This window comes from Magallana gigas, chromosome 10 (genome assembly GCF_963853765.1).
Source record: "Magallana gigas chromosome 10, xbMagGiga1.1, whole genome shotgun sequence".
Classification (NCBI taxonomy): domain Eukaryota; kingdom Metazoa; phylum Mollusca; class Bivalvia; order Ostreida; family Ostreidae; genus Magallana; species Magallana gigas.
Genome location: NC_088862.1, coordinates 9,705,190 through 9,729,979, shown reverse-complemented (window position 1 = coordinate 9,729,979; position 24,790 = coordinate 9,705,190). Strand labels below are relative to the sequence as shown.

Here is a 24,790-nt window from a genome sequence, read left to right as displayed (position 1 = left end):
ACTTTCTTAAAGAAAACCTAAAGTGTCGCAGGAGTAAAATTGAAACTGTTTTTTAAAACAGCACACATTAACGTACGTACTAGTAACAGAAGTAATTCCAAACGACGTGCTTATGTATGTAGGATGTTTTGGTGAGTTTCAGAGATACGTGCAAGGTTCCATAGACCAACCATTACTGGAAACGAAAAAAGCTTGCTATGGTTTGGACTTTCTTACTGAGGACATCCGCGATCCTGTTACAGACATGTCTGTTGTTACAGACATGTCTGCCAGTGGTCAAATCAACGGACAAAGTGTCCGTAGATGACATTGTGGCTCAGGCTATAGATAATGGCTACCGATACGTCAGTTTCGAGAGGACATGCACCAATATAGACGATCAGGGTAAGTGAAATCTGGGGTTTTTTGGGGTTTTTTTTTTCAATAAACAGCTTAAAACTTCGGAGATTTAAAAGTCAAATAAGCTCACATTAGTGTCTCATGCTTTTTATGTAAAATTCTTCTGTAGAATGATGACCGAAACCAAAAAAAACTTTTATGACCCATGTTAACTCAGTCCTTATACCCTCCACCCTTCCTTTTATTCTTGTCAGGGTCGTCAGGGTCTGACAGGTATCGTTTTGAAATCGATCTTAATATACCCCATAAATCACAGACATGCTTAAATCTGTTTTATGAGAAGTGAAACTCTTAAATACTGGAGTTAGTATTGAAAAACAAGCATGATTTAATGTTTCCTTCTCCTTCTGAAGAGTTCCAATAGATTTTCTAAAGCAGTGAAAGCCTTTCCCTAATTGGTCAGAAGTCAAGGTCATGCGATGATGACCTCCTGTTGATACTTGTCAGACCCTGACGAGCATGATTTTAATCAGACTGAGATTAAACTTTCAATTTCTGTTTAAAATGAATGAAATAAAAACTTAATATTTTTATTTTTTACCGCAGACTATGTATTCGAGAAAATTAATACAGATGGATTATGTGAATGTTTTCTGCTTAACCGCATTTTCATGTACTATTATATTTCCTTTCTTTCTTTTTTTCTTTTTTGAGTACTTCCAAGGGATGAAAAACAACTTTTCACTTTCATAAGAAAACAGACCTTTTCTGAAGGATTGACCTCGGATGCTGGAAGACTGTACATAGCAATAAACAAAGAACTTGTAAAATTGTAAGTAATTCAAACCTAAATCGTAGAAAAATATCACATACACGTATCTTGATCGAAAATAAATAAAGACGTCACAAGTAGCATACTCGGTGTAACCTTTATCAACATCTTAATACACCGTTAGAATTCGAAGACAAATAATTCGAATACTTATTCCGATCTCTCTTGATTAGATTCAATGTTCTTTCTGTAAAAAATGGAGAAATATTTCACGTATGTAGGTCTGGCAAAAACATAACACAGTTAGTCAGATCAAAGGCCTATCGGGACTCCTTTGCTCGACAGTTCTGTCGACGATCATCCCTGAGGTGTTCCGAGTTTGTCCGGTCGCCATACCGCTCTGCCGACGGTCGCTGTAACAACCTCCTGTACCCCACCCTTGGATCACGTGGTGCCACTCAATCCCGATATCTTCCACCCAAGTACGAGGACGGTAATTACACAAGTAACTAAGGAAAGCTTTGCCTTTCGGAGTATCTATATGTTTTTTAACGTAATTAACTGTACTTCATTTACATGTTTGTTTTCATTTATTTATTTATTTATTTATTTATTACTTTTTTCTCATATTTATCGAATTTAAGGTATACGAAGTTCAAATTATACACACCGGTATACATTGCAATGTATTGGAGTGGGAAGTATTTCCCATGCAACAATGAAACAGTTTTCATCGTATCTATAATCTACAAGTCTGATATAATTATACATAGATTTTAATGCATTTTCTGTAGTTTTATTTCATTGACTTGGTTTTTTTTTAAATAATCAAAACTTATTGCTTATTGGGGAGCTGGATGGTTATGGTAAAATTCAGACAAATCGATCTCCTTTAGAAGAAGAGACTTGCATAAAGACAAAAGAAATTGGTTGAAATAAATCTAAAATATATGGATATGGTTGTTTTACTTTATGATTTAGTTTTTGGTTAAAAAATATATATCTGAAAGTTTTAGGTAGACTGATTGGTTAATTGTTGACAATCCAGCCTCTTTAAATAAAAAATTCAAACTACTGGACTTGATTTAATCAGTGATTTTTCAAAGGTTAATAATGTTTATTCGATCTGATCCTAGATTGTCTTCAACAAAGTATACTAAGAAATTGTTAAGATACTGTAAACCAACTATTATTCGCGCGCGAGAAATTTTCGCGAGGTTCGCGAGGGCTTCATTGTCGAGAATATTTCTCGCCGCAGACCAGTATTTACCACATAGTTGTAATAAAAGAAACAGGTGTGGATAAGGTTTAGTCGCGAAAATTAGTCGCCGCGTACCAGTTCATCTCGGATAAATCGCGAAATAAAGTCGTCGCGAATAATAGTTGGTTTACAGTATTAGGGGATCTTCTCATAACCTAAATTTGTTATGTTCGAGTCCCATAATATATATATATATATGTGAGTTTTACCCTGCGAGCTATCCATGATCAAATAGTAATCTAGTTTTAAAATCTAGGAATTACACAACCACGGAACCTATCGGGAACTGGGAAGCCATTGCTGAGTCCACGCCTGATCAGTAACGAAATGTTCCAGGGACCGCATCCAGGGAAGCCCACCCCCAAGGACAGAAAACTGTCTCTGATGACCTTCACCTGGGGTCAGTTCATGATCCATGACGTCGTTCTGACTCCCGTGTCAACCAGTGAGTCACATGTATATTTGATTTCTAGTTTCTGTACAGAAGGTTAATGTTACCGGGGGGGGGGGGGGGTATTGATAATATGGCGATTTGCAGCAAATCAGTCGTTTGAATTTGCAAGAAAAAAAATACACATATACGAAGACTTATAATTACATGTAGCATGTTTTTGTTTGCTATAAAACAGGTTATGAATATCAGACAGACTAACATTCTTTATTTCCTCTATGAGTTGGAGATTCAATCCATCAAACAACTGTTTGGTGCAATGGGTTTAAATTAATAATTATGCTTAAATTTCAAGCATAATATTATCACGAACACATATATACAATTACTTATATACAGAACACAATCAATGTGCACAGATCATAGGATGTCAATTTTGTGTATCAAATAAATAAAACATTCACTGATTATTTAGAAAAAAGAAAAAGAAAAAAAGGATATTTTCTTGACACTTTGTTTTATAGATGAGGATGGAGAGGAACTTAAATGCTGTGACGAAGATGCTGACCAGTGAGTTTCTGTTCAAATATGTAATTCGCTAGGGCCAATATTTGTTTTGTCTTGTATATAGAATGTTCACATGATCGCGGGAATGTATATACATGTTTTTCACGAAAACATTAAGAATCTTGTTACATGTATTTTGTTGGTAAGACGGTGTACCCGCGATTTTCAAAGAGACTCGATTTGCGAATATAGATTTACATAACGAAAATAGGTTGCCCCGAACCAGGGAGTTTTATCGCAAAATAAAGTTGTCGCGAATTAAAGTTTGTTACATGTAACAGTCTGTACAGCTAAATGGTGATAAAAGTCCACTTATTTTTAAAAGAAAAAATCCTTATCTTGTACATGTTAGTCTTATTCCTTGTATTGGGTCCACAGTCTGGACTGCCTGCCGATCGACATTCCCCCGGACGACCCCCATTTCAGAGGACGACAGAACTGTATGTCCTTCTCTCGCTCCATTCCTGCAGAGTCCTACGACGGATGTGCCCCTGGTACATGCATTGTACTTTTCCATCATATAATGAAACAACTCCTTGAAATTTCTTACCGGTTAAAAAATCGACTTTCATTTTTTTCAAAATATAAAACTATATGCTTTTTTATTTGTTGATGCCATTTTTAAGTTTGTTTATAGGGATTATTTCAACAAAAAAATTTGAAACAGTTTATAGCTATTCATTTCACTTTTTAAAATTATTTTTAAGGACATAGGGAGCAGGTGAATCGTCTGACGTCATTCATAGACGCTGGAAACGTGTACGGCGATAGTCTGCTATCTCATGCTCTTCTGAATGCACCACATGGTAATTTGAAGAAAAAAAATCTGTGCAATTTTATAAGAATGTTTTTAAACAAAAGACTAATTTATTTCTTTTGAAGTATTGAAATGAAACTGCTGATTTGTTTCCTTACAAGGATATTTGAACACGACGAAGTATAATTTACTTCCACCAGGAGGCGTTTGCAAAACTTTAAGCAACGATAGAGACCACTGCCCAATAGCAGGTCAGAATCACGTCACAGTCAAACAAACCGCTTAAGTATATAGTATTAAATTAAGATAATGTAGAAAATAAAGCAGTTTAGCTTCCTCTGGCATGTTATGCTTTTCTTAATCTCCACCTCTGTCCCAGCAGCCTAATACATGTACAATTCAGAAACCTCAACCATTTTTATTGCTAATTGCGCATCTGCTCATTAATTGTAAAGATACTACATGAGTACCACTGAAACTGTACAGAGTTGTCCGTCGTTGTAGGTGACGAACGCGTGAGTGAGAATCCGGCCCTGGGAGGGATGCACGTGCTGTGGGTCAGGCTCCACAACCAGATTGTCCGGCAGCTGGCCAAAAATAAGTCTTGGTCTTCATATAAAATATTCCAAGAGACTCGTAAAATCCTAGGCGCCATGATGCAGTTAATCACTTATAAACATTACTTACCTAAGATATTGTCACCACGGACCATTGCAAGGTACTGGAAGAATAATCATTGCGCATGCTCAGCGATGTTTTAACTTCTAAGATCACTGACTTCAAACTGTGCAATTCCCAAAAAGTATCGGCATATCGAGATGAGATCATTTTTTAAACATTGTAATACATAATTATTATTTCATCGTGCTCTAGGTTTGTATTTTTTAGTTTTATTACCTAGCTTTTATGACTTGTCTAGCAAAAAATATTTTTATGACGCAACATATTTGGTTTCTTTAAAAGCAAAATAGCGACATAGTATACAAATAAAAAGATCTAATGAATCAACGTTTGTCTATTTATACTGAACTGTGATAGAAAATTATCGGTTGTTGGTTGAAGGCGCAATCTTAGCCTGAAGGAGCATGGTTACGAGACCAGATACGACCAGGAGATCGATCCTTCTGTGAAGAACGTGGTCGCAGCGGCGGTCTTCCGATTCGGTCATTCAATGGTACGATAATCGTAGCTTCCTTAATTTTATTCTCTTATGCATAGTGTTGAACGATACCTAACAAGCTATTTATTTATGAAAGAAAGTAAAACTGGCATGCGCGGATCCAGAAAATTTTTCCAGGGGGGGGGGGGTCCGAAGGATAATTGTGTTTGCCAGGGGGGGTCCGAGGCATATTTTCGCAATAATTTTACTATGTAAATTTAATAAATTTTCATTTTCCAGGGGGGGGGGTCGGGACCCCCCCGACCCCCCTCTAGATCCGCGCATGACTGGTACCTGATTATACATATACATTTTATGATATTTAAAGGAATGATAAGAACCCAAACAGTAAATGGGTAAACGCTTGCTTATGAACTCTATGGATTTAGCAATAATTATATTGTATTCAAAATCTGTAAAATTTTACTGTATTTATTACATTGTATTATACATTATATGCTTCACATCTTATTTGCATCTTTTACAGATTCCCCCGGAAATGGGCTACCTGTTTCACGACATGACGAGGCGGACCTTTAAGCTGGAGGACACTCTCCTTGACCCACATCTAGTGGTCACTCAGAGGGGGGTCTACCTCCCCGACCTCATCCGATTTGTGCTGAGGAACAGTTCTAGACTCGTGGACAGGTAATTCTTCTTTTCATATAACAAGCCTGTCTAGAAAATGGATGAGAAAATGAAAGTGGTCTTTATCGTCTAAAATGTCAAGTACATATTATATTATATTTTTTATTTGCTTTCATTTCACTTCTTCAAGAGAAATCGAGTCGGCAGTTCGGAACAATCTATTTGTCGACAATCAGGGCCTGAGCTTTGACCTGGGGGCCTTCAACATACAGAGAGGGCGGGATCACGGACTACCTCCTTACGCGGACTGGAGGAAGCACTGCGGCCTCAGTGTACCAACCACTTTTGAGCATCTGGAGGATCATGATATTCATACGCGAGAAAAACTATCAAATGTTTACGAGTTCGTGTTTTTTTTTCTAAACAAATTTTGTTTCTTTTTCATCATGTTTCAGATTACAGAATTCCGATGCACCAATCGAGGAGATAAATAATTTTATTCACCGCATCAATTGCTCTAAATAACTTTATTGCAGGAACAAACTAAATTGTATAAAAACCAAATTTTATTCAGTTTCTAGTGTCGCAAGAACACCAAGAAGGTGTTCACACAACACCAATATTTGAATTTAAAAAACATATTGTATTCAGTTTGATAACCGAAATATGTGCATTTTTTTTCTTGGTCTTTTCTATTTTGTACATAAAATACACGTACTTTAGATCCGAATTGCCTCAATTAATAGATTGGTGACGGACATTGACGTTTTTGTCGGGGGACTGTCGGAACTTCCGGAGGAGGGCAGCGTTCTTGGTCCGGTCTTTAACTGTCTGATCGGGAAGCAGTTCCGGGACCTGAAGTTTGGAGATAGATACTGGTTTGAGAACCCTGGAGTTGGGGGATTCACCCCAGGTAAGCAGTAGGTGTGTTTCAACACAGGTATGATTGTATGAAGAACTATATAGTAACGTAAAACGGATGTTTTATATACCAGGTTTTAAATTGATGTTCCTATGTTTAACAATCATTATGGTTTATTATTTATTTGGGATTAATTGTGTATGTGCATCGTTCCTTGAAAAATGCCAGTACTTTTGTCTTTTGTGTTATAATAGGACAAATATTACAAAATTATTTTTTCCAAACATTTCGTTCTTTAGTATGTCCTAAGAAAAACCGCCCGGATGTAAATTTAAAGGTCAAAAAATTAAAACACATTTTATATATATGAACCTTGACCTTAGTGTGTGTTTGATATACCGGTAATTCTGACATTCATTTTTTTAAAATTATATATACATTGTTTTGATGGTAAACTTTTATATTTTAATAGAACCTAAGGTGACCTTGGCTTTCATTCTTTCTTTTGACTATTACTAGATCAGCTCAAGGTCATTCGTAGTGTGACCTTGGCCTCCGTCATCTGCAGTGTACTAGACATAGGAGAAATCCAGAGGGACGCGTTTGAAATCCAACACAAAGGGTAGGACACAACGTCTGAAAAAAGTGACACTGTTTTATTTTGCCGTATTTTGCAGTTTACAGTTGCACTTACAAAAGAACTATTGCATATTTTGTAGAAAAAAATCCCAATTTATTCGAAATTCAAATTTTGCCGAGATGATATATTGAAATTTGGCATTTTTTGTTAATCCTCATCAATGCATATTTAACATATACATGCTGATTGTCCTTGTATACTAGTAAGTCAACTCCAAAGCACTAAGTGTGAACATTGTACATGACCAATATGGGTGACATCAACATATACATAACTACATATAAGTATATAACTCATGTGGTTTGCTGTTACAGAAACCCACTTGTTTCCTGCAAGAAGATTCCAAAACTAAACTTTGAAGCATGGAAAAAATAGAATTAAAAAGAACAGGCGTCCATACCACTGTTTAAACAGTTTGCTCAATAATCAATAAATTATCAACTTTGATCATTTTAAAAGAAGCTCATGGCAAAATAACTTGCATGTTAATGCAGTGTGCATCGGCGTTATTTTCTCATTAATCTTCAAATGACAACAAACAGGAGTTAAACTTCTTTTTCAGTTTTAATATCAAAATAAATAAAAGAACAGACAAAGCTACATATATTATAAACATTGCCTTGTGGGACGAACAGACAGACATAGAGACACATGTACAGAGACGTGGAGTAAAGCGTATTCCTGACTTTGAATATGAAGATAAAATATGTAACAAACCTAGCCTTTAGTCAAAACAATTTCGCGCTAGTTATCAAATAATAATGATGAATAAACAGAATCGGTTTTTTAGCTAGTAGCCAATATCGTATCGTACATGAGACATACAAATATGCTGTTACCTAAAGAATTTCAATATCTCCTCGAAAGTTTCACAAACAATAAAAACATACATTCATGTACATACAATTTACAGCATGTACATACAATTTACAGCATGTACATACAATTTACAGCATGTACATACAATTTACAGCATGTACATACAATTTACAGCATGTACATACAATTTACAACAGAATCGAACTCCAAACTTCTTGTTCCTTTTATATGTCGTAGTAAAATATACAATATATACGTATCACAGAAGTTTTATCAGAACAATGACTTTTCGTCAACACTTGAAGAAAAACATTATATTTCCATAGCAAGGGGCAGATGATTTATTCTACATGCACCTATTAGGCTAATTTAATACACCACATCAATTAATTCCTATCTATTCTATTATGGCATTATATTAGTTCGAACTAGAAGAGGAAAATGACACAACATATCGGTAAATGTGGAGATCCATGTTTTAATGTAAAAACACACTTTCCGAATCTAAATGTCCTAATATCTAACACTTGAAACAGATATCTAATATCTGAAAAGCTTTTCTGGAATAAATCCTGATATCTACATTCAAATGCATACATGCACACAATTGAAGTCGGGGCTGATTCACAATCAATCGTAATTAAAAAGAAAACTATCCTCAAAAATATTTCTGCGGGTTCCAGACATACTTTTTCGATCGGGTTCGAGATTTTGGTCGTTCTGTCTTCTGAGTCTTTGGAATAGGGATTGGATGCCAAGGAATGGGGTTGTAAAATGTTGGCGCTGGGTATGCTCCGGTGTCATGGTAACCTGTTGATAAATAAAAAAAAATAAAGGTGATGGCGGATCGATCTATGTAAAACAAGCAATGCAACTCTTTCAAAAATTGTCAGATTACGTCTATTGCAATTAAAGCTTGAATTTTTTAAATCATACACATGTATTGAAATTGAGAAATTAAAATGACATTTTGATTTTAATTATTAAAGTAGATAAACATATAAATTATCTAAAAGGGTATTTTTTAAGCAACTTTTTTCTAGCATATTTAGAATCAAACATAATATATATAAAAGTGCAAAAAATATATATAAGAGATTATAATGATTATAAAGTTTTGACATGTATGAAAGTTTTACATCGTCAGTAGTTACTAAACACATTTGAAATTGAAATTGATCCATATATTTTCTTCTATCAGGACTACAATGTACACGTATTAGTTATTGAATTGTTTGTTTAAAGTTATATTTGTCGACAACATTTGATTTGATTTAAAAACCTACTCATTATTTTATGAACGCTCGGTGATCAACACATTACCCATCTAATCTAATTGAAAATTTTAGAAAATTAATGATCTGTTTCTCTATGAACTATTATTAAGTAAAGAAAAATTCCATACATGTAAGCTTTCAAATTTAAGTACATGTATATTCCTATATCTTTATTAAGGTCTCTTCTTGTGAAGGAGATCAATACAGCCTATGAAAAGGTCGCGACCTTTCAACCCTCTAAATAGAATATTGTTTGGTGGATTATTTTGGTCATCACCGGTATAAAAATAAATAAAGTGAAATAAAATTAAAAACCCTGAAATCCCGACAGTTTTACGCCTTAAAAATGTATTTATTATGGACGAATTCAACATTGTGGAGTGAAATTTTACGAAAAGAACATGAACAATGTGATTTGAGAGATTTAAATATTCGATACCAATTCATGTATTTATAGAACCGGAAATTATTGACACAAGAGTGAAAACATCATTAGCCCAGCAGTACCATTTAAAAGGACGGTCTTTATTGAAAGGCCATTTTAAAATATTGACTTTATTTTCATAACCGAGGACGTTTCGCCATTTAAATGTCTACCTAAAGGTGAAAGTCGTTGATCCCATATATTTACATGTATTGATTAATTGTTTAAAATCTTCACTGTCTGTTGAGCCGGTTTTCAACGGTTGTCAAGATAAACAACATCCCTAGAGACCGATTCGCTGTCTGTTTCTACAGTTGCTTTGCGAAAGAGGATATTGTTTTCACCTTGCTATTGTTTAAACTCCGGGGATCACTCGTGCATTGCTAATCCAGGTATGAAGTTTTTCACGTGTAATCATTTTAAACATTGTAAATACTAGTGCAGCGTATGTTATGTAATATGTCATGTTTACTATAAAGCAGATAAAAGCAGTAAGTGATAGCTTTAACTTGCAAATACATGAAGTTTGAACGATTGTGAAATCTTTATTCTATTGATGGACAGGCACTGAAAACCTAATAACCACTTCATATGTTATCATCAAAAAGCATTGTGCAAAACAGACGAATTTTCTGTTCATCGATTTTTCCCCATTTCATGACTATGGCAAATTTTTCATGACGAGCAAATTTGTTACATCTTTATTAGATGGCATCAATTAGGGAAAAACTGCTGGAGGCCATTAAAGCCGGTAAACCGGAGCAAGTGCGCGCAGCATTGAAAACAGCAGACGGATCCACTCCTCTTAGATCCGCTACGGGAGAATCCCCGCTCCACGAGGCAGTCCGCCTCTGTGCTACCCCCGAGGTCTTCAAAATCCTCTTGGAGGGCATCGCCGACTTTTCGGCCCGAAATATCGATGGCCAAACAGTGGCGGATCTAGTTTTTTCAGCCGAAAACTTAGATCCAGATTACGAGACTATTCTTGTGAACCACGTCAAGGCGTGGATCTTGAGAGGTCGAGTGGATGAGCTGGAGAAACTGCTGCTGTCCGGTTGGGTGTTCTGGCCGGTGTCTGTTGACCAGGCAAAAAATGTCTCCGCCGAGTTGTGTGATTTCGTTTCAAAAATCCGCGATGTTCAGGTTTGTGATTCTGTTAATTCTGTTGTTTTCTGATATAAATTATCTTCAACTCGTATGTAACAAACAATGGGATCTATTATCTTCGATATAAGAGGAAACCTACACAGCTTTCTCTTTGTATTGTTTTTTTTTTATTAAAAAAAATTGCAATATTAAATGAATGTTTAATTAAATGTATACATAAATTTTCGACTTCTATCTACATTTCGCAATAAACGGTAAACAATATCAAGATAATAAAAACACTTGCAACTGCATGTACTTGCAACTACATTGTAGTTATAAATAATTCATATTAAAACACCTGGCAGCTATCTAATAAATAATTCATTCCTTAGGAGAAAGTGGCAGAATTACACAAGGCGATAGAGGACGGTAACACACGAGATGTAAAGCAGTTACTGGACCGGAAGAAGTTTATCCTGGCGGCGGACCGGACGGGCCTCCCCCCTTTCCACAAGGCCGTGGTGACGGGGTACGGGGAGATGGTGGAATGGTTCATTCAGGAATTCAAATTCGCCATTGAACACAAAGATAACGTACGTAATAAAAAAGATAGAAAATCGTCAATGTTTTTTTTGTATAAAAACAATATTGGCCAATATTTAGCAGTCTTAAAAATAAGCATTGAAATGTGACTGTTCGTTTGAACACAAGATAAGCCAAACAAACAAGAACTCACAAAATATTTTAAACATACATGTGTTTTGATACAGGAAACTATCTACTCCTATAATGCAATGATGTCGATTTTTTTTTTTGGTTAAAATTATTAGAATTACGATTTTACGCATTATTACAATGTCTGAAAGTATCATGTGGTGTCATACTATATTATCATAAACTGCACCGTTACAGATGGGACGAACGGTGCTTCATTACGCTGCAGGTCTACCCGACGCTGGCTACATCTACTCTATGCTCACAAATGCCGGTGCAAAAGAAGATGCCGTGGATTTGGTAAGGAAAAAGCTTAAAGCGTTTCACTGTGTACAGTGTCTCTGTATGGTCGGAGTTTGTATATGTTTGTAAAGGGGTTCCTTCAGAGGAAGTCATGTTAAGTTAAAAGTCACTGTGGCAATTCTGAATTATTTCACCTTTTATGATATCATTCTACAGTAAATTCTGTAGCGAATAATTTGAAGGTCGTGGTTTTCATTTTCTGTTTTTTCACAGGAAGGTCGCACACCACGTGATTACTATGACAACACACAGCTCATTGAAATTACAAAAGTCCGTCAAAGAATACAGGACATATTATCCAGTCCAATTCCGGAACCAAAACTGGCTACTTCCGGTTCGCATCATATGTACATCTCTACTAACCTCAAAACGAAACGTGTTCCCCCACCCACTACAATAGACGGTAAATACGTAGCAGAGCACTTAGGAACGGCCTTGACCCTGGCTTTAGCTGAAATAGCCGACTGTCGACCTTGGGATCCAATAGAGTACTTGGGACAGTGGCTATACAAGTACCGCGAGAACAGGAATTACATTGAAAAGGTAATAGTTCTCTCTCTCTCTCTCTCTCTCTCTCTCTCTCTCTCTCTCTCATGTAAAAGTGATAATACTTTCAATTCAGACAATTTTTGTACCATGACTTTAACTATAGCAAGAGCAATTGATGCGAGAGATTCGAGAGGAGGAGAAGCAGACGGCAGCCGCGGAGAAGGAACGGGAGCGGATCAGAGAGGAGCAGAAATCCATCATGGAGGCGGAGCGACTGGAGCGGGAGAGGGAGGAGGAAGAAAAGAGACGGAAGGAGAAGGAGGAGCTACAGAGACAGTATGTTGTTCTTTGGGTGTCTAGAAGGCCATTGTGAAAATCTTTTTCAATGGTGTTTTTTTACGTGTATCTAGACATTAAATTGAACTACATGTATAGGCCTAAAGGTAAAATGGTATATTACTTTAAGAACAATTATTCGTAAGAAATGATACATTTCAAATGTATGGGTTTTACTGTAGGGCAAGAGAAATGGATGCTCTAGCCCAGAGGCCAAACCTGGATACTGTGAAGGAGGAGAGTGAGGAGGAGGCCAATGGAAAAGACAAGCAGGGACAGACAGAGCTACACAAATTGGCAGCTCAAGAAGGTACAGGAGAGAGAGAGAGAGAGAGAGAGAGAGAGAGAGAGAGAGAGAGAGAGAGAGAGAGAAGAGAGCAGATTTAGAAAGAGAGAGAGAGAGAGAGGAGAGTGTGCAGAACAGCTTGTGGATACGCAAAATGATCAGGAATGTTCAAACTCTTATATCTTCAACAGGTGCGGACCTGACAGCTTTGCTGAATCTTGGGTACAACTTGGCTGAGAGGGACATTTCCTGCAAGACTCCACGAGATGTTGCTGTGGAGAGTGGTGTTCAGGACAATATTAATGCAATCGGTAAATATGGCTCACCGCTACTACTTATCTCAAAACAGATTTAGCTTAAATTAGCTTGATATTTGGACTGAAGCTTTCACCTTATCTCACGTTAGTCCTTCAAAATTAAAGCAAGACACATGGTAATTATGATGATTGCATGTACTTTAACCACTACAAATGACCAAAGTTCGGGCATAATTTCCAGAAATGAATTACGAAGGACTGTCTTGAGATTTGGTGAAAGCCTCAGTGCTGTAGATTCCTATTTAAACGTGAGGAATTAATTTCTACGTAAAATCGCGAAAGACAACCCTCGCAGATTTTAAAATCTTGATTTTATTTTTCAGACAGTTTTAAACTATAGTAAATTATTGCAAAACATTAGTGATTGCAATTATGTATTCTCGCGATTTGATACAAAACAGTGGAATTGCGGAATTAAGTACTCGCGTAAAATAAGGAATTTACAGTATAAATATTAAGCCAAGCCCAATCTCTGCTGAGATTACTGGTTAACTGCTACCAAGAAATATATTACAAATTCTCTTTCTCTTGGTTTGATTTGTAAATTACAAATATGTACATCTAGTTAATATCTCACAATTCTGTTTTTTTTCTTTAGATAACTTTATAAGAGGACTGGTAGAAAAAGGAAAGTTCAATTTGGTAGAACAATTGCTGTTGGATGGTTACACAGAATTTCAGCCAATCATAAACAAGCTTAGTTCCGAGACTCAAACTGAAGAAGTCAAAAACTTTCTACAGTCCATTCCTCAAGTCCAGGTTAGTTAACACAAGTAACGACCACTATTTCATTTCTCTAAAATGTTGGAATTCCATAGAAATATCTTAATCTTCATGTGATAATGCCAAAAAGGGACATCGGCGGTTCTTATTTTTTTTTTTCAAATGCTGTGTAGTGATAGCAAATGAAAATAAAAATTAAATATGTGTTTTACAGTCCAAGATAACCAATCTGATTCAAGCAGTGCATCAGGGGGACCTGACAACTGTTCAGGAGCAGCTAGACAAGAAAATGTCTATGGTGAAAGACAAGACAGGCCAAAGTCCTCTACACAAAGCAGTGATCAGACAGCATAGAGATATCACAGAGCATATTGTGACAGCATACCCCGACACAGTCAAATGTAAAGATCAGGTCAGTATAGAGAAAGCATAGAGATACAGCATAGAAATATCACAGAGAATACTGTGAAAGCATACCCTGACACAGTTAAATGTAAAGATCAGGTCAGTATAGTGAAAGCATAGAGATACAGCATAGAAATATCACAGAGAATACTGTGAAAGCATGCCCTGACACAGTCAAATGTAAAGATCAGGTCGGTATAGAGAAAGCAAAGATACAGCATAGAGATATCACAGAGCATATTGTGACAGCATACCCTGACACAGTTAAATATAAAGATAAAGTCAGTTATAGAGACAGCATATAGATGTAGACAGCATAAGGAGAAAATGAGGTCAAACTTAGTAGAACAAACAGATAAAAAAAAAAGCATAGAGACAGCCACATAAGAAATTGGGTCAAACTCAGTATAAAAAGGTCAAGCTCAGCATAAAAAATTAAAGGTAAACAAAAAGCATAAATGCAGTGAACTTTGAAAAATATTACATATGTTTTCCAATATTTCAATCAATAAAAATCCATTCCTTGTATTTCTTCAACAGTTGAACAGAACTCCATACCATTATGCTATGGGACTGCCAAATGTGGACATTCAAACATTGCTCTTGTCGAATGGAGCAGATGAAAATGCCAAAGATGTGGTAAGCTGATTTTCTTGAGACATCAAACATTTGTTCATTCACCAAATAAGCTGTTTTATCCGTATTTTCACAAAACATCTTTCATAAAATAACAATAGGCAATTGGTCATAGTAAAACAGTGACTAATTTCAATTTAACTTGCCTTGCAACACTAAATTACACCAAAGCTTCTTTGGGTTTCTTTAATACAGTTTTTTAATGCATTTGTTTTCTAACAGTACCAAAGAGTTCCTTCATACTACAAAGAAAACCCTACAGAAATTCAAGCAATAGCCAAAGAAACCTTAACATCATCACCCAACCAAATGTCTGAGAACCAAGAAAAGGCACAGGATGGCGGGGACCAGTCAACAGAAACAACAGATACAGCACAGAAAGAAGCAAAAGAGAATCAAGAGAACACGGAACAAACCACTGTGTCGGAACAAGCACCAAACCAAAGCGAAAGCACGGAAAATCCAGTCACTTCAACTTCTTAATGTGTCCATTGTAACAATTATTGATTTCGTTACAAAACATTTGTCTCATTAATGACTGTTCGATCTTACCTTATGATCAAGAAATTATCAAATGGAGCATGCATGCTTTATAATGTTCAAGAAATATAATCATATATATTTAAAAGATTGTTTTAATGGTTTAGCTTTTAATGTTGAAGGCTTTTATAGGCTAATGCTCCCTTTTTTATACAGTGTATTTTTATATATGCATTTAGGACATGCAATGATATTAGAAAACTTTTTTTATTGTTGAATTTACTGTATTTTGATACATGTACAAGGTGATGGGATAGATATTTATTTTTTTCTCTTTTGTAGATTTAAATCTCAGGGAGCATGTCCCAAAATTTTTGGGGCAAAGCTTGCAATAAAACGTCAATTTGTTTGTCACAAGCTAAATCTGTTGATTATTTTATTCTATCATGAAATACTCCTAACAGAATTTAAAATTTTAGACATATTAAGGATTATATGCTGCAATAATTAGCAAAGCTTTCAGTTTTCAGTGCTCACATCGAGTTTATTCAAGATTAAATATATTTTATTTGCTTATTAATAAGCTTTAAGTTTGTTTTGATAGCAATGTTGAATGTATTAAATACACAATTTCAAGTACATGCTTATATGCATAAATGTATAAAATAATTTTTACTTTTACATTCAACGAGCTATTTGACTAAACTACTGGTATATAAAGCACTATATTACAGGTACAGTACATGTGTAATTTGTTATAATGAACTCCTGTTCTGATGTTTACTGAATTTTGATACTACTGTAATATTCACAAAATTAATGCAAGTATACACTAATAAATGATAACTACTCAACATGACTATTTTATATTGACTGATCAACTTGTTTCTTATGACATTTTTGTGTCTCTATTTTTTTTTTTGTACTTTGTAAGAACTATTCTGATTAACTCCTTTTGCTCATGTGCATATATATAGTTTAATTGGTGGATTTAAGTTTATCCCTGTGTATATAGTCTTTTGACTGTTGTTCTGTTTAATTAATTAAGGGTACGCTTGTTTTAGATACTACGTACCATATAAAAATATGCTTCGTTTGAGTTATATATCATGAGTTTCTATTATACATGTATTAGCCAAAAGGTGTTTAGTCAAAATCCTACATATGTCCCACTACATTTATTGTTCTGTAAATTGCTTTATGTACATGCATTAGTTGTGAGTACCCTTTGTAAACTTTGATGAATATAATTTCTAAAAAAAAATTTATCATATTTTTGAATTTTTTTCTAGTCAACTTTATATGTATATAGAACCATTCATACACACAAGAATATACACTGTTTATATTAGCTACGCATATATACACATATAAAATGAACTCACTCCATGTTGAATGTTGTACGTGTACTTCTACAAGAGTTAAAATTCTGGTATACAATTTATGGCATTTTAATTCAAAAGATATTTGATACATGTTATATATCTTCTTTACTACTGAACTCAGTGAGTTTATTTCTCAATACTGTAAGGAGGATTTTTTGAGATGTTATTTCCTTCCATAGAAATAAATGCTCAGTATCTTTATAATTTTTGTTTTGTTTTTAATTTTTTGTTTTTCAGTCATTTAAAAGTGTTGATGGCAAGGAGGTTGGAGTGTTTACATGGTATAAAATGTGAAAGAACACCCCAAAACTGCTAAACACAAAAAAATGTCAAATGTTAAATACTGGTATATGTACCGGTATCGGTAATGCTTAATCTATTCCTTTTATTCTGGATAGGGGTCCAATATGGAGGAAAAGGGCCCACCAGAGATAAAAGTTGATGAATTCTTATTCAGTTGTTAACAATGTTTGATAATTATTGAAATGGGGAGAAGGAAAGGGAGATAAACCTGACAGAGGAAATTTACAAAAGGAGATCTTGACCCCTTTGCTTAAAAAATTTCCCCCACCCCCTCCCATGCCTCATGTTTCTAAAGTATACTAAAATATGTATTCTGAACCCACCTGTTAATTTTCCACCTGAGTAACCGAAGCTTTGCGATGACTTTGGACGGTCTTTTGCACTCCTCAGCCATTCCTCATATTTCTGCTGCGCCTTGATTTTCTTACATTTTTCTGCTAACTCAATATCTCTTTTCTTCTGAAGTTCTTGTTCTTTCTTTTCTCTTTCCATCATTTCTTTCTTCTCTTTCCATTCTTCAAATTTTCTCTCTGCTTTCATTTTAGTTATCTGGAATTTTGATATTCATTCATTTAATTTTAATACTGGTATTAATTTATTTATTGTAAATCCAGTCAAGTAATAATCATAAACTATACGGTATCTCTCTCTCTCTCTCCTCTCTCTCTCTCTCTCTCTCTCTCTCTCTCTCTCTCTCTCTCTCTCTCTCTCTCCCCAATGTATGTTTCATTCTTTTTCTAGTTTCTACATATAAAATATATATATCATTCTCTGATCTTTCTCACCATATTTTGCTGAGCCTTTATCTCAGTTTCTGTTTGTATCCGCTGCTTTTCCAGTTTCTTCCGTAATGATTCCTCATAGTTTTTCTGTTTCAGCCACTCAGAGCGTTTCTCCTCCGCCTTTTCTTCTTTCTGCTGTCTTTCCTTCGCTTTCTGTTCTTTTTGCTCTCGGACTTCTACTTTATGCTTCTTCATTTGCTGTTTTTTCACTCGCTCTTCCTTCGTTTTCTGTATCAGCCATTGTTCCCATGGTGACAAGCCAGTGTCCATGTTTTCACTGTGTCCTGATGTTGTGTCATAATCAGCTAACCTGAAATAGTAACATTCATAACTTCAGACTGCATATAATTAAATGCATATATTTTATGTTAGGTTTACATGGAGCATGCATGTTGAAATCATGATTTTCCATGCCAGCCATAGATTTAACAAACAAACTGTGAACATGACCAATGCATGTTTATCATGGTCAAAGCTGATTAAAATATATATATATAATATAAATTAATATTGTACGTCATTAAAACTATATAAAGTCATTAAAAAATAATTAAACCATTAAAAATGCAGGATATTGTGGGGATAGTAATAATTAACACATTCATGTAAAAATTTTCAAATATTTAAATGTATATACATGAATTAATAGCTAATTGCAACTTCTAGCTTCAACCCTAATACACAGTTTTCAGAATCACTGCTACCGGTTGGACTTTGAACTAGGCATATCATCTTTTTAGAAAGGAAATTACGCAATTAAATTTAATAATTCAATTGCTCGTATCAAATTCTATTGTAGAATGGAATGTTCGGCCCTAGTCTTGTACATACTTTATATATATTTTGCATTATCAAGATCGATCGTGAATCCTGTTGGTCCATCGTCATGTGATCGTGACAAGCAAAAAAGGACGCGAGGCCAGCGATTTACCTCCTCCCCCATCCCCTTGAAATAACTGAGCTATGGATTTGCATAATGGGCCGACATAATAAAGGTGGCGGTTTCTTTATCCTCCGTATGAACACTAGCTGTGAAATCGGGGGAAAACTACAGCTCTAATTTTATCTTAAAATTAAAAAATAAACACGGTCGTGGTGTGTTGCGATTATTACTAACGTCTAATTCAATATGAACCAGGCTAACTGTTCGTTGTTCAGTAAAACTTAAAAGGTTTTTTTCTGTCGTATAATACGTATATACATGCGCGGATCCAGAAAATTTTTCCAAGGGGGGGGGGGGGGGGGGGTCCGAAGGATAATTGTGTTTGCCAGGGGGGGTCCGAGGCATATTTTCGCGATAATTTTACTATGTAAATTTAATAAATTTTCATTTTCCAGGGGGGGGTCGGGACCCCCCCGACCCCCCCTCTAGATCCGCGCATGCGTATATGTACACGTACACGTACAGACCAATATACACATGTACTGTATACGATACGCGGTAAAGGTGTGTACCCCCCCCCCCCCCCCCTTTATACACAAAAGTATAAATTGTATGTGAATATAAAGTTCATATATATAATTTATAGGGCCCATGACTCCGTCTTCTAGTGAAGTATAGGACGATTTGAAGGCCCGCCTTACCAAATGCTTACGCACATTAAATGTACACGACCACATGGCCACACGTGTGTTGAGAATTATCGATCGTCCCAATGTGACATGATACGGTGGTAGTGTATATATATAATAAATTATACAAGAAAGGCGAGAGTAGTTAGCGTAAACTTCTACACGGCAGCCGTGAAATCTTAACGAAATGACATAAATTCACCTGTTCGATTTAAAAGTACACCGCCATATACCGGGTAGCTAAGTTATTTCTACAATGTTTTCGACCCCGATTACAACGGCTCCATAGCTCAGTTGGTTAGAGCGCCTGTCTAGTAAACAGGAGGTCGAGGGTTCGACTCCCCCTGGAGCCTTTTTGATTTTTTTTTTTTGATTTTTTTTTAATTTGAGCATTTTTTACAGTATGTACTACCCAAATACTTGCATGCATGTTTTGGAATAGGGGTTTTGCTGATTAATTTAAATATATTCAAGAATCATATACATGTACATGCTATAATTTAACTAAGAAGTGTCTTCATCCTATACTTCTTTTATGAATGATTTTTTTGCATTTCAATTCTATAATTAAACAGTTTTTAATCCAACTGTACTATCATTTTATTTTCCTCTTCAGTGTTCTTTTTTCTGTTTAAATTTTTAAAATGGGATTGGCACCAACTAAAAGAGCAGTCCCTCCAAGTGACATTTGTCAAGCTTTTTGATTTAATATCAAATAAATTGGAAGTTAGTCAAAAGATGTTAATGTATTGCAGGCTTTGCTGCCACTTACCTGGGTAATTCCACAATAAAAACAGCCATAGTTATAAAATGGGTTAAAAATAATGGTAACTAAGAATATCAATAAAAATATAGACTTTGTTTTAGAGTCATTTATAAATACACATGTAAATCAATCAAATTGTATCAAGAACAATTTTTTATATAAGCCTTATTCAATATTAAAAATGTATTTTTACTTGCCTTGTATTTACCTACAACTATATTTATCAATGCATGGCAACGTACGGGAATGAAAAGATCAAGCTTTCAACAAAATTAAAAGAGTTTCTAGATCCATATATTGCACACCCAAGATGTATAAAAAGCATTTTTGTGTTAACTGAATCGAAATGAGTGCTAAATAATATATTAAAACACCAATTTCTGCTAATTTCAAAATATATTTTCTCATGCATGACAGTCAATAAATCCTTGTTTCAATGTACAGTTCCCATATTTACATGAATGTATCAAATATGCCATACCTGTCTTTCTGGTGTGCAGTGATGCGATTTTTGCGCTGAAATTTGACCCTATCCTGACTCTTTGCTGATGATGCCCTCGCTTTGTACGAGCCCCGGTTTCGGGCGGTTCTGCGATCCTGCTGTATGGTTTTTTCCTCGTTTTCCACATTCCTCCTTAGTTCCTCCCTCTCCCACTCATCCTCACTGAGGTCGGGACTCTCGTAACTGTCGTGATCAAGGACAGAGGTCAAGGAAGCTGTGGATCCATTGGACTCTAGCGACCTTGACCTCCGGGGAATCACGTGAGGCTCCATCCATTTTGGTTTGGTGACTGTTGCAGTGACTGGGCGCGGTCTAGTGTTCATGGTTTATTCATTTACGATTTCTGGCCTGAAATCAAACCAGTAATTATCTTAACAATAAAATCCTAGCTATTTCATGCTTCCACCTGTAGAACACTGGTGAGTTTCAGAAATATATACATAATATATTTATTTAACAGGTTTTGGCGGATAAATCAATATCTGTATGATATATCCCATATGAAACAAAACAACTTTGTATAATTTTTTTATGTTTGAATACATATTTTTTTATATTAAATCTACACATATAAAGTCGGTCAAAGTTCATATTGTAGTAAATTAATTTTAAAGATAATTTCTACATAATTATATTTATTGCAATATAATTCACCAGCTGTCATCTTCTTGAATAGGTATGACTTTCAATATGTTGGATTATTGGTAAAATTTATCTATAAACAATAAAGCCAGATCGAACATGACTATGGAGTTTTCAAATCCTTGAAAACATCATTCAAGCAACACACAGCAAAGTCTATCAAATAGCATAAATATAATTTTAAATCAATTTTTCCATATTTTGTATGCCATGTTCATAGAAACAATGTATATACTTGAGATATATTTATTAGCACACATGCATTACATTAATTTGCAACATTTAATTGCATAAAGTAAAAAAAGATTCAAATAATGAGGAACATCGCTTTTTTGTCAACTTGCAGAAAAGGCCAAGTGATTTTCCGACTGCAAGGTTGTTATAACAATCATATGGCATACGCAGCAATGTTAAGGCGTCCCGACGCTAAAATATGGCTTGAAAACGATATTATTTGAATCATCGCAAAAATACTTTGACCGGGGGTATTTCTTAAAATTTATGTTACATTTATTGACATCGATGTTAAACATTTTATTTGATGCATTTTTATGATGTCATATGTACTTTGTAATCACGTGACGGGCGAATCCTAATATTGCAAATGATCTATTTAAATTGCATCGGCCCAGGTGATTAATGACATTAAATTATACATATTTTTAAGAAAAATCCTTTCGTAAGTCATATACTTTGAAGTTATTGCTTGGGAAAGAAATAGATATTTCGTTTATGGAAGATATTGTTGAAACATTCCACAAATCATCAAAATTATGCACATTTTTACTAATCAAAAGCGATTTACAAAAGAGTGGGGTAAATCCGTAGGTTTCCCAAGCACGATTCATATTGGTACCTATATTCTCTACCAATTTTACATAAAATATTTTAAAATTGTGTTGATCTTTCACCTGCGCCAAGCTGGTTTTTACATGCATTAAAATTTCTTCATTCAGTTGTTTACATGTAGCAGGGAGAATCTCCAAACCACTAGTTTATAAATAGTCTTTTACTTAAAACGAAGCTTTAAAACTGCTGATTATTTGATGCTGGTTTTTAATATGAATGAATTCTGTAGTCTAGCATTAACGGCAGCATCTATGTAAAGGAAACTTGCGGTATTATACTGGTTTGATATAATTCACTTTTAACGTTAAGATACATTCCCTGAGAACTATCGATAGGAATGCAGATCGTGACGTCAAAGTTAATTATGACGTCATATTGTGTGAAGTACAGACAAGTGACTTTCTACATATCGCTGACAAATCCATCGGGTAGCCTTAACATGCCCGCGTAGGTTAGTTCGCAACGAGAAATTTTCGCGAAGAATAGGCTCTCCTGGAAATCGCAGAACTTTCTGGCTGCTGCTCACGAATAAAAGTTGGTTTTATTACATTATGTTACTCTGAAACTGGTAAATGTATTCGACTTATTAACTTAATATCCTCAAAGTGTATGTATACTGTAACCGTAGAAAGATTTGATCCCAGAAATCCTTGACTTGCGAAGATGATACAAATCCATATGTACCGGTAGTAAAACTTTAAGAATGACATCATAATGCTCAAAATGAGGTATATTTCATTACTGATGGTGTATGAGTTATACATGGTCTCCATGTGACTGCTGGTGACCAATGACTTCCTTACAGATCAATCTAATGAGCTATTAAATCAGGAGATTGTGCCTATATATAGTAACAAGAATACATGAGATAAACATGATATGATAAAGGGCCAGTAAGATATTATTATTATTAAAAAGTACAACGGATTGATCAAACCTAAGTTGCAGTGTGATCACTGGTTGGATAAGAGATACAGACTGTTTATGTTTTGGAAATGTAATCTTACTCAGATTAAGCTTCATGTTAAAATAATTGATTTGCACCTTAACTGAATCTTAAGCTTCTCATAGAAAAGCTATTTTACAAGGGTCACTCAGTGAGTCTGAGCAAATCTCACTCCTTATAATAAATGCTATAAACTTTGAAAAACTTTTCATGTATGGAGGATAAAAAATCATTTCACATGCAGTGACATCACTATTTATAACAATAAAGTGTTGAAATTTATGTCTTCAAGTATGGCAATAATTGTTTGTAATGTCAGTAAAAAACACAATCCGTCTAACCTTCTTTAATAAAAGATTTATAAAATCTATTATTCTTCTGCAACCAGTTGTTTTTTTCTACTTCATTTCAAATGTTCTGATCTGTTGTCAATTTGACGGAAGTTGTCGAGTGACGCCTCTATGAATTTGACATCATAATGTAATCATAGACTCACTGAGACAGTATCATTCCATGTAATGAATGCATCTATAGATAGGTGTACCAAGTTCTGTGCAAGTTTCCTATATTTCTATATATACAAATTAATCTTAAAAAATGTGAATGTGTTTATTGGCTTTGCCCTAAACATGGTCAAACTGTACGTTAAACATACCATTTTCATATACAATACTGGCGTGCGACCAGTTCTCGCCAAGTACCATTTCTCGCCAGTACATTGTGATGTCAGTTTATCAACACATAAAATTATATACGAAAAATGACGTCACAATGTACTGGCGAGATATGGTACTCGGCGAGAACTGGTCGCCAGCCAGTAGAGCAAGCAGAGAGAACACTTCAACAAGGTTCATGTCTAGGGCAAATAATAATTATGGCGAACAGACTCTTGGCAAATGTAAGAGAACTTGTGGATTTATTAAGCGAACAAAATACCAAGGACTGCATTGCAGAAACATGTATCCCAATAACTTTACTGACACTTTCACAATCTATTGGAATGATATTTTAGAAAATTTGAATCAAAACAAAGAAGTCAAGACATTATCGATTTCATCAAAGCATGCCATAGTAATACCCTTTCCCTTATCTCCTTCTTTCTCAATTTACTGCAAGAAAGTGCTTTCCTTGATAATTTTAACACGTATTTCAAGAGAGAATGAGTGAATCAAAAGAGAAGTTTTATAAAGTGCATGTGTATATTGCAAGACACCAAAATGGTTTGTACAAAACACAAAACATTCTCAGCTTTTAAAGGACGACAAGGAAGAATTATATGGTTGTGTTTTCTAGAAATAGCATAAAAATAAAAACTTACATTTAAACCTTGTCATAAAATCAAAACATACTCCCGTTTTGTTCGCATGTCAAAACACAAAATTTACTCCGGCGCTAACGTAAACAGGAAG

The 24,790-nt window shown here is 35.0% G+C and overlaps 3 protein-coding genes and 1 non-coding gene across 8 annotated transcripts; 3 read left to right on the top strand and 1 right to left on the bottom strand.

Annotated features, from left to right (window-relative positions):
* On the top strand, positions 1 to 8,694 carry LOC105320403 (myeloperoxidase). Of its 4 annotated transcripts, XR_010709899.1 has the most exons (16): positions 8 to 384; positions 1,054 to 1,171; positions 1,393 to 1,604; positions 2,629 to 2,817; positions 3,288 to 3,333; positions 3,709 to 3,824; positions 4,038 to 4,136; positions 4,249 to 4,338; positions 4,592 to 4,805; positions 5,150 to 5,261; positions 5,734 to 5,894; positions 6,025 to 6,237; positions 6,581 to 6,747; positions 7,216 to 7,318; positions 7,651 to 8,312; positions 8,353 to 8,694. XR_010709899.1 is itself a non-coding variant. In XM_034454612.2 (15 exons), exons 1-15 carry the CDS (start codon positions 198 to 200, stop codon positions 7,709 to 7,711), a joined length of 2,088 nt encoding a protein of 695 aa, XP_034310503.2. In that variant the 5' UTR covers positions 8 to 197; the 3' UTR covers positions 7,712 to 8,694. The 4 variants fall into 4 exon arrangements, 3 of the variants coding, with proteins under 3 accessions (XP_065928789.1, XP_034310503.2, XP_034310504.2); XM_034454612.2 differs by having other exon boundaries at positions 7,651 to 8,694; XM_066072717.1 differs by lacking the exons at positions 7,651 to 8,312; positions 8,353 to 8,694 and having other exon boundaries at positions 1 to 384; positions 6,581 to 6,758.
* LOC105336192 (coiled-coil domain-containing protein 34) lies at positions 7,882 to 24,789 on the bottom strand. Of its 2 annotated transcripts, XM_034454615.2 has the most exons (6): positions 24,700 to 24,789; positions 20,924 to 21,292; positions 18,108 to 18,414; positions 17,646 to 17,871; positions 17,020 to 17,046; positions 7,882 to 8,965 (listed from the first exon to the last, which is right to left on the bottom strand). In XM_034454615.2, exons 2-6 carry the CDS (start codon positions 21,265 to 21,267, stop codon positions 8,814 to 8,816), a joined length of 1,056 nt encoding a protein of 351 aa, XP_034310506.1. In that variant the 5' UTR covers positions 21,268 to 21,292; positions 24,700 to 24,789; the 3' UTR covers positions 7,882 to 8,813. The 2 variants fall into 2 exon arrangements, with proteins under 2 accessions (XP_034310506.1, XP_034310508.1); XM_034454617.2 differs by lacking the exon at positions 17,020 to 17,046.
* Positions 9,676 to 15,801, top strand: LOC105336082 (poly [ADP-ribose] polymerase tankyrase-1). The gene is made up of 12 exons (XM_034454611.2): positions 9,676 to 10,248; positions 10,565 to 10,999; positions 11,338 to 11,538; positions 11,858 to 11,959; positions 12,176 to 12,505; positions 12,615 to 12,787; positions 12,970 to 13,097; positions 13,265 to 13,384; positions 13,989 to 14,149; positions 14,328 to 14,525; positions 15,059 to 15,157; positions 15,377 to 15,801. Exons 2-12 carry the CDS (start codon positions 10,565 to 10,567, stop codon positions 15,635 to 15,637), a joined length of 2,208 nt encoding a protein of 735 aa, XP_034310502.2. The 5' UTR covers positions 9,676 to 10,248; the 3' UTR covers positions 15,638 to 15,801.
* Trnat-agu (transfer RNA threonine (anticodon AGU)) lies at positions 19,956 to 20,029 on the top strand. Its single transcript has one exon. It is a non-coding gene; the product is annotated as a tRNA-Thr (tRNA).
* Position 24,790: the final 1 nt, after the last annotated feature.

Bases quoted from the DNA above. Each gene is read 5' to 3' on its own strand.
- LOC105320403 (XM_034454612.2), top strand. From the start codon at position 198: ATGGTTTGGACTTTCTTACTGAGGACATCCGCGATCCTGTTACAGACA. The intron at 2,818-3,287 runs GTGAGTCACATG...TTTGTTTTATAG, and splicing joins TCTGACTCCCGTGTCAACCA to ATGAGGATGGAGAGGAACTT. The intron at 5,262-5,733 runs GTACGATAATCG...CATCTTTTACAG, and splicing joins TCCGATTCGGTCATTCAATG to ATTCCCCCGGAAATGGGCTA.
- LOC105336082 (XM_034454611.2), top strand. From the start codon at position 10,565: ATGGCATCAATTAGGGAAAAACTGCTGGAGGCCATTAAAGCCGGTAAA. The intron at 12,506-12,614 runs GTAATAGTTCTC...CTTTAACTATAG, and splicing joins ACAGGAATTACATTGAAAAG to CAAGAGCAATTGATGCGAGA. The intron at 13,385-13,988 runs GTAAATATGGCT...TTTTTTCTTTAG, and splicing joins GGACAATATTAATGCAATCG to ATAACTTTATAAGAGGACTG.
- LOC105336192 (XM_034454615.2), bottom strand. From the start codon at position 21,267: ATGAACACTAGACCGCGCCCAGTCACTGCAACAGTCACCAAACCAAAA. The intron at 17,047-17,645 runs GTGGGTTCAGAA...TAACTCTTGTAG, and splicing joins CTCAGGTGGAAAATTAACAG to AAGTACACGTACAACATTCA. The intron at 8,966-17,019 runs GTGAGTTCATTT...ATTTATCAACAG, and splicing joins CGTACAACATTCAACATGGA to GTTACCATGACACCGGAGCA.